At 32.9% G+C, this 9,028-nt stretch overlaps 1 protein-coding gene across 1 annotated transcript; it reads left to right on the top strand.

Annotated features, from left to right (window-relative positions):
* Positions 1 to 2,331: 2,331 nt before the first annotated feature.
* Positions 2,332 to 8,815, top strand: LOC115724968 (synaptotagmin-5). The gene is made up of 12 exons (XM_061117088.1): positions 2,332 to 2,817; positions 2,924 to 2,970; positions 3,074 to 3,194; positions 3,552 to 3,673; positions 4,196 to 4,297; positions 4,657 to 4,731; positions 5,820 to 5,899; positions 6,006 to 6,156; positions 6,241 to 6,471; positions 7,263 to 7,559; positions 7,796 to 7,909; positions 8,093 to 8,815. Exons 1-12 carry the CDS (start codon positions 2,604 to 2,606, stop codon positions 8,237 to 8,239), a joined length of 1,701 nt encoding a protein of 566 aa, XP_060973071.1. The 5' UTR covers positions 2,332 to 2,603; the 3' UTR covers positions 8,240 to 8,815.
* The last annotated feature ends 213 nt before the right edge of the window (positions 8,816 to 9,028 follow it).

The following is a 9,028-nucleotide window of genomic DNA, read 5'->3' as shown; positions in this document are numbered from 1 at the left end:
TGGTAGTTGATTTGAACTTTAAATTCAATCTATATATATTTATCTTATTATCACAATTAACTAAAATATAATAATTGAATGGTAAAAAAAAAAACATTAATTGTCAGTTTAGACGGGTTAATCCGACCAAACCGACCAATTTTAATGGGCAGGTTACTAATTTCTTTTTTCTTAATTGGACGGGTTGCACTTAATTTTTGTAACCCGATGTTTACCTTGGGTTGAATAAAATATAACATAAACCAACCAAATCGGCCGACGTACACCCTTATTTCTAAGAGACAAACAACCTAAATTTTTTGCCCGATATGGCAATGCAGGCGATGGATGGTCACAGTAAAACCCATAAAAAACCCCAAAAATACATGGCATCACAACCTACAACATGTTACCTAGAACCTACCTACCCAGAAAACATTCGTATTGCGAGTACAAGATAGAGGCATAAGTGCCAGATTGGGGGTTTCTGATTCTGAATAGCGGGATGAAGCCTCGTTTGGAAAGCTTTGAGACACCTTATCAATTTGTTGGAGTTCTTTTGAATGTTCGACGATGAAGCTACCATGGGTAAATCTGTCTCTAAAAGCGAGGTTGCGTCTGGAAAATACTTTGGCCGGAGTTGGAGGAGACGATGGTGAAGTTCAGCCGTGTGATCAGACATCCACCAAAAAACTTCTAGATTTTTAGGGGTTTTCTCTTTCCAAAAGTTTGAGTAAAAATTAGAAATGGCAAAATATTATCACACATGAACCCTCACCTATATATATATTCAAATGGTGATCTGCCTGTCTTCGATCCAACAACTTAAATCAGCTTCAAAGAAACATAATTTCAAAGATCCAATTGTCTGAGAATACCAAAAGTTGCCATTAAATGGGACGCACGAACTCAAGGCACAGTAATGACGACATCCGCATTAGAAACCTCACTTACATGTCCAACTATCAGTTCGTAAATTGAGATCATACGCACATCTCTATGACGCATGACACATATAGATTAAAAAATTATGACACAGAATATGAAAGGTCTATGGGTCTCCGTGATTTTTTACTTTAAAATTTCAAAGGGCCTAAGTTGCTCATGGCTCCCCAATCTTTCACTCAAAACAAATATTAAGAGTAATTTTTAAAATTTATTTTAAGCTTAATTTTTTTAAACATTAGAATGTACTTATTATTTTATGGAATGTAAATAGAATTTTCTTTACTTAAATTAGAAATATTTATTCTTTTTATAATATTATTTTATTTATATTAATTTAATTAGAAGTGAAATAACCCACCTTGGAGCCGAACTTCCTATTGGCCATGCGCACCCAAATGCATCCGCGCCAATACGACATGAAATTTGTGCCACATTGTAGACATATTTTATAGCATAAGAACATTTTTAATGGTGCTCTCTATTTTTTTTTTTTATCTAAATTTTAGCTAAAATAGCTAAGTTAGAATATGGAGTCATTTTTATTATTCGTATCCTACTTCAACTATATTCCATACTTTAGTTAGTATTAAATTATTTTAATAATATTGTATAATTTAAATTTATTAAATATAAATTAATTTGTTGAAATAACCTCATAGCATTCGATTATAATTTAATAGTGCTTTTATTAAAATAATAAAAAAAAATTAGCAAAAAACTAACAAACTACCTACATTTCTTTATCCATTTTTTATCATAGAGATCTATTATTATTTTTTTATAGTTAAAGTTCAGTTTTTTAAAATTCACTTTCTATTTTAGTCAAAAAAAAAAAAAGTGTTTAAAAAGCATTGTTAAAGATGCTGTAAGTATGCTTATACAATAATTTCACTCTTCATTCGTTGCATTTGCCTTGGAGTAAAAATGAATAAAACCAATCCATAAGCTTCTTGAAAGCGTGCCACTTAAGTTTTCAATAGCAACAGGCAATTGTAAATGATGTGGAAATGAAAAAAATAGTTTCATATACATTATTTTTCCTGTTTTAAAAAATCATTTTGTCTTCAACTTCTTACCAATAGTAAAAAATTGGGTATATTTTAAAGACACTTTTACGATAAGTAGCAAAATAATATAGGAGTACACTTTTTGTGCAAAATTATGAGAAACATCATTATTAATCTTGAGAAATAAATTGAACTTAATCTTTAAATAAAAGAAAATGAACTAAACATTCATCAAATTCATAAAATTACAAAACTTCTCAAACTCTTATAAATAATTATCTATTTTTTACTAACTCATTTTCAAAAATAACAATAAAATAACCCATTCTCCCCATTAGAAGAATCCACATTCAGAAATATGTCGGCAACTTCACCGTGTTCTTACACGTGGCAAACAAATTCAACTACAAAATTAACATCAAAAAGAAAAAGAAAAGATTTTCTAAATTTTTTTAGGACAATGAAACAAAAGGTCACACAGTGATTTGTCCGCCTGATAATCCTTCTTTGATAGCAAACAACGTACTCACTGCCAAAAAAAGAAAAATTATGCGTTCCACAACCCAGAAAACTCACCAATCCAATCTGCAAAACCCATTTCTTCTTCTTCTTCTTCAGAGTTGAATTCAAATCTTGCATTTCTTTTTTGCTATCTAGTGCTGAACATCCATGGCTTTCATTCTAGGTCTGGTTCTGGGTATCACTTTTGGTCTCGCTGTGATCGTTGGATTCGTCAAGAGTGAGAATCACCGGTCCAGGCGCCGGTCCGAACTGGCGACCACTGTTGCCGCTTTTGCTCGGATGACTGTGGATGATTCCAGAAAGATATTTCCTTCGGAGTTTTATCCTTCTTGGGTTTCATTCACTCAGTGGCAAAAGTTGAGTTTTCACTTAATTTTAGTCTTTTAATCTCTGGATTTTTATGAATTTTTTATTTGGGGGCTAATGTTTTTGATTTTCCCATTTGGATTTTGTTTTTTAACAGTTGAAATGGCTGAACCAGCACCTTTCCAAGATCTGGCCTTATGTCAATGAGGTAACTCTTTATTTTTTCAAGTCTAATTATTGATTTATGTTCCGTTTTTTGCTTATAAATGGTAATGCATTTATTGTAGTACTTATGAATTTTGGGGCTGTAGGCAGCGTCTGAACTGATAAAGACTAATGTTGAGCCGGTTCTTGAACAATATAGACCCATTATACTCTCATCCCTCAAATTCTCAAAGTTCACTCTTGGTACAGTGGCTCCACAGTTTACAGGTTAGTTTATTATTGTTGTGCGTTTGGGTTTCCTTTTCCTTCCATCCACACTTTGCTTACACCAGATTTTTTTGATTAAAATGTGGTAATGTACTTTTGTCAACAATATTATGCTATTTTAGGTTAAGGATTTATCTTTTTATATCAAATTTTAATCAAATACTTCCTTTTAGGTTAAGTTCTGATACTTGAGTAAAAGAAAAGGAAATGAAACAAAAGGGAAAAAGATAAATGAATCTTGTATTTGTTTATGGGTCTTAGTAATAGATGTTGGTCTTAATTAATGGACATTAAAGATAAACTTCAGATGAATATATCAAGAATTAGGATTCTTATGTGAACTAATTTTGTCATTAGGAATTCGAATTGTTGAAGATGATGGAGCTTCTGTTATCTTGGATCTGGAAATGAAGTGGGATGGAAATCCAAGCATTGTACTTGATATTAAAACTTTAGTTGGCGTTCGGCTGCCTGTTCAGGTTTTTGAAACTTATTGCTTTCTCGCCTCTTTGATTAATTATTAGTACTTTGTGAAACAGAGTGATAGAGAACCTTGTTAAAGAATTTTCTCAAGTCTATTTAGAGCAATGAATCTGCGTATTTGTTTCAAGCTTATGTTCGATATTTTGGTATGTAAGAAAAATATGTTTTCTCATGTTAGGTTTGAATGTTTGAAAAATGGAAAAGTGGATATCTTGTGACATTTTCTCTATGAATATTACAGTAGTCCAATATCATATTATCACATAAATTTGATTAATTAAGCTCAGTAAATTATAACTTATTCTAAAATAATTTTACTGTATATGTTCATAAATCGCATGCAGCAATCCTATTCGGACGACTAGAATATGAATTAATTCCTTTGGACATGTGCATATACAGTATGATTTCATAACAATGATTATTTACTGGAAATTCCATATGTTCATTAGCTCTTTGTACCAGGGAATTGTAATTGTCACCTCTTCAAATTTCATGATTTGTCCCCCTTCATTCAGGTTAAAAACATCGGATTCACTGGGGTTTTCAGGTTAATATTCAAGCCTCTGGTTAATGAGTTACCGTGCTTTGGAGCTGTTTGTTATTCTTTAAAAGAAAAGGTGCAGTCTTAATTTTGTTAGTGCTAGTAGTGAAGCTGTAGACATTTTACATTCATAGCATTATGTTAAAACTAGTGTAACATAATTTTTAGATTAGTACTATGTATGTATAACCATAAATGGAGTTAGTTTTATTTCTTATAAAGTTTGGTTGAAAAGTATTCATTTTCTAAGCCTGTATGCCGATTTCTGATTTGTTGCATGATGTTAAAAGCCACCACAGTGCAAATTTTGTTCTTGGGTTCACCTCAGACAATACTATTAATCGATGAATTCCGCCTCGCTTTTAGATACACACATAGACTCAACATATACACACATGGTTTTATGAACATCTATTGTTATTCTTTTTTGTGCAGAAAGATTTGGATTTCACGCTTAAAGTTATCGGTGGTGACATTTCAGCTATTCCGGGGCTTTATAGTTCAATTGAGGTTTGATTACATTTATAAATACTCTGTTAATTCATCGGTATTGTTGCTATGTTAACATCGTTGCCATTGGCAGAGTTATTATGGTCTTTTTATGTCTCATTGTCTAAGTTTAGATTGGATGGGTCTCTCTTGAAGTATGTTGTCAAAAAGCAATCATTGCATTTAGTACACTCATGCAATTCAGTGTCAGACCTCTAAGCTTATATTTATGTTAACGTCAAATGTACTTGAAAAGATAAGCGGTGTTTTATCCTCTCATAAGCTTACATTCAGTGCTAGTGTAAGCTTTTAAGCTAGCGTACATTCTTTGATTCTGTGGAATACTAGATATTGAAAACAATATTTGTAAATTCTATAGTAGCATGTTTACATGTCAGATTTGATTAATTTCAGTAGAAAAATTGACAATCCTCAACTTATATTGTTGGTTTAGAAGCAAAGCATCACCAGCATTGTCATTACTCTGCGTATGCACAATTCTCTTTGCATCTTTCTTGAAATTCAACTTGGATAAAACTAAACAACATACTGGCTTTTTTTTTTTTTTGATAATTGAGCGAATATAAAAATCTAGAAGGGTTAAGTGTAACTGTCTTCCTTTGCTACGGGTTTTACACTTTACGTATGGGGTTAAATATACTGCATACAACACTTGTGAGGTGATTGTGAGAAGTAGATATTCAAGGAGGGAGTTGGACTGTGACATATATTTTGGTTGTTTGGAATTGATTTTTGTGATCATTTTTTTACTTCAAATGGTTCATAATTTTTCTTTGCATTCCTCTTTGACTGGGAATCATTTGCCACAGTGACAATATGAATAAGTGAATTGAATAAAATAAACTCATTTTTCAAAAACTGAGTGTAAATTCTGGTCAACTGAGTAATTGTGATGGTTGTTTTGCAATTAATTCTTTTGAAAAGCTATTGTACTAATATATCTGTTCATTAATTTTAAGACTGGTATCAGGTTATAAAGAATATGCAATTGTAATGTTTCATAATTATTTGAATTACTTGGTATTGTTTCATACTTTTGTATAACTGTGATGCCTCTAGTTCAATGAGATGTTTATATATATTTACAGGGGACAATACGGGATGCTATTGAAGATACAATGACATGGCCTGTTCGTAAAATTATTCCCATTATTCCCGGGGATTACAGGTAAATACCAAAGATAACTTTTTATGTTTAAAATTTTTCTGTGCTCATGTTGATTACTATGGGCTGTTGATATTTATGACCTAATGTATTTCTGTGTGCTATTCAGCGATCTTGAATTGAAGCCGGTGGGGACATTAGAGGTGAAGCTTGTGCAAGCTAAGCAGTTGACAAACAAAGACTTGGTTGGGAAATCGGATCCCTATGCTGTATTGTATATACGACCTCTACGTGAACGAATGAAGACCAGCAAAACAATTGTATAGTAACTTTTTTTTCCCTTTATAATCCTGTTTTTGTCCTCTTTATACTTGGTTTAACAGGTTCTTACATTGTTTTTTCAGAATAATGATTTGAATCCAATATGGAATGAACACTTTGAATTCATTGTTGAAGATGAAACTACCCAGCACTTGGTGGTAAAAATTTATGACAGTGAGAGTCTTCAGTCATCAGAGCTCATTGGATGTGCACAAGTGCGGTTAAACGAACTTCAGCCTGGTAAAGTGAAGGATGTGTGGTTGAAGCTGGTCAAGGATTTGGAGGTTCAGAGAGATAATAAAAATAGAGGGCAGGTAACTGGAAGGAGGCTGAGCACTCTCTTATTTTTACCACCATAATGATATCATTTTCATTTACTAGTATTAGGTCTTGTGAAATTTGGACAGCAAAATAAAAATAGCAGTCGAACACGAACACGAATAATCACATACTAGCAAATTCATTCTGGTATGAGTACCCAAAACAAAGCATAAACTCTCAGTTGTAAACCCTCTGCCAACAACTGATTTCCTAAGAGAAACCTTCGGAAACATAAACTCACAGCACAATTATCTACGTCACCCTAGTAAGTGTTACCCTGTATACCCTTGTGCCTAGAGTGCCTCAAACGAACTTGTGGTAGCATCTTTATCCTGAAAAATTAGGTGGCTGCAACTACGATGGCGAAACCATGGTTTCTCATTGCAGAAAATTCTAGTTGCACTGCTGCAGGAATCTCTCAATCATCTACCAATTTATGTCTTTGATCAATGTCGGTGCTGTCTTTCCCTTAAGGATTTTCAAGATTTTTTATTTTTTTAAAATTTATTAGAAATTTAAGTTTGATGCATCTTGTTTCATGCGTACTTTTATTAAGCACTTACTATCATCCTAGGCATGGGAGAGTATTACTTGAGATTTAGTAGTTATAAAGATTAAATGAGTTAGTTGATAACCTGGAACTCCGGTTTATGTATATTACCTAAAAGCATCCCATAGATCAACATGCGAACGTATTCGAACTAGGATTCCAGTATGTCGTGACTCGTGAATATATTTTGGGCGTGTTTCATTTACAGTATAAATATATAAAAATAAATTGTAGGTACAATTGGAGCTATTATACTGTCCATTTGGCATGGAGAATGGCTTCACCAATCCTTTTGGTTCCGACTCCTCAATGACCTCTCTAGAGAAGGTCCTTAAAACTGGGGCTAACAGAACAGATGTTACTGAAAATGAAAAGGAAATTACACAGAAGAAAAGGGAGGTTATAGTCAGAGGTGTACTTTCTGTTACTGTGATATCTGCTGAAGACTTGCCGCCTGCTGATGTTATGGGGAAGGCAGATCCTTATGCGGTGCTCTCATTGAAAAAATCAGGAACAAAAAGCAAAACTCGGGTAAGCTATGGAGGATATAATTTACAGTTCACTGATATTTAAAAAACTATGAAATGAATCTTTTTAGTTGTGAATAAGCCTTTATGACATTCTTTTCGCATCTGTATCATATCTTAAGTGGGTTATTCTTACATCCCGATTTATGTTTTTCTGTGATTACCTCTCACACAAGTTTTTCTTGATTTTTAACTGTTTTTTTTTTTTTAATTTATTATTTATTGTTTTCTTTTTCATAGGTGGTTAATGACAGTTTAAATCCTGTTTGGAATCAAACATTTGACTTTGTTGTTGAGGATGGATTACATGACATGTTAATGGTTGAGATCTGGGATCATGACACTTTTGGGAAGGTAAAGGATCCTGAATTTATAAAGCTGTTTTTTTATTTGTTGGATTCCATAACTTTTTACCTTTATGTTTTCTGCCTTATCTTGGTTGTTTTGGGCTATGATGAACTAAAATTTATAAATATCTTTTACTTAATAGTGGTTTATTTTGTAAAACACTCATTTAAATACTTGCCAATAATACAGGATTATATGGGAAGATGCATCTTAACACTGACAAGGGTACTATTGGAAGGAGAATACAGTGACTCCTTCCAGCTAGATGAATCGAAATCTGGAAAACTGAATTTGCATCTCAAGTGGATGCCACAGCCAATTATGCGCGACTCTTGAATTGATTCCTTTTCCATGGGAAGGCAATTTCACATGATTCTTGACTGATCCCTAGTCTCATCAATGGATAAGTACGCAAAGAATGCTATATACTCGGGATCACCGGTTAATAGTTCTCTCAGTCATATACTCTTCACCGGGGAAAGTTTTAAGTACTTGAATGGTGTACATAATTGTTTCATAACAGAGTGATACAGAGAAATGAAGTTTTGTGGTTTAGAGCGACTACTTGTGGACCTTGACAAATAATTTGACTTCATCTTCATATACATTCGAAGCAGAGGTTTCACCACCATATAGCACATTTTTTTCTTTGTCCTTTTTCCATTCTCTTTTGTATGTATACTGGAGTTTCTGAGAGTGATTTTAGAGCATTGTCTATTTTAAATAAACAGTTTTTTTCTTTTTTAAATCAAACCCTCGAGGTCAGAACTCTGACCCAGCCCATTATACAAAGGCTAGTGAGATCCTGACCAAGAGGAATCAAAAATCAACTCCTAGAGCTTTTGACGCGAGAGACGGGGAAAAATTGTTTTTAATTATTTGAAATATCTAAAAGAACAGAGAAATTATCCATGTACTACTATTCTACTTTTAGCTTTAGAAGTGCAGATTTTAAATTTTAATTGGGAAATTTGAGAAATCATGCTAAAAAATAACATATGGTGTTTAATTAAATTAAAAAATTACACATTGTAAAAATATGTTAATTTTTCAACTGGCTTCCAAAATTACCTCTAATTTTTCAGTTTTCCCCCTCCTCTCTAAGAGCCTTCTCTCTCCTCCTTT

Source organism: Cannabis sativa, chromosome 6 (genome assembly GCF_029168945.1).
Source record: "Cannabis sativa cultivar Pink pepper isolate KNU-18-1 chromosome 6, ASM2916894v1, whole genome shotgun sequence".
Taxonomy (NCBI): domain Eukaryota; kingdom Viridiplantae; phylum Streptophyta; class Magnoliopsida; order Rosales; family Cannabaceae; genus Cannabis; species Cannabis sativa.
This window is presented reverse-complemented; position numbering and strand designations above follow the sequence as displayed.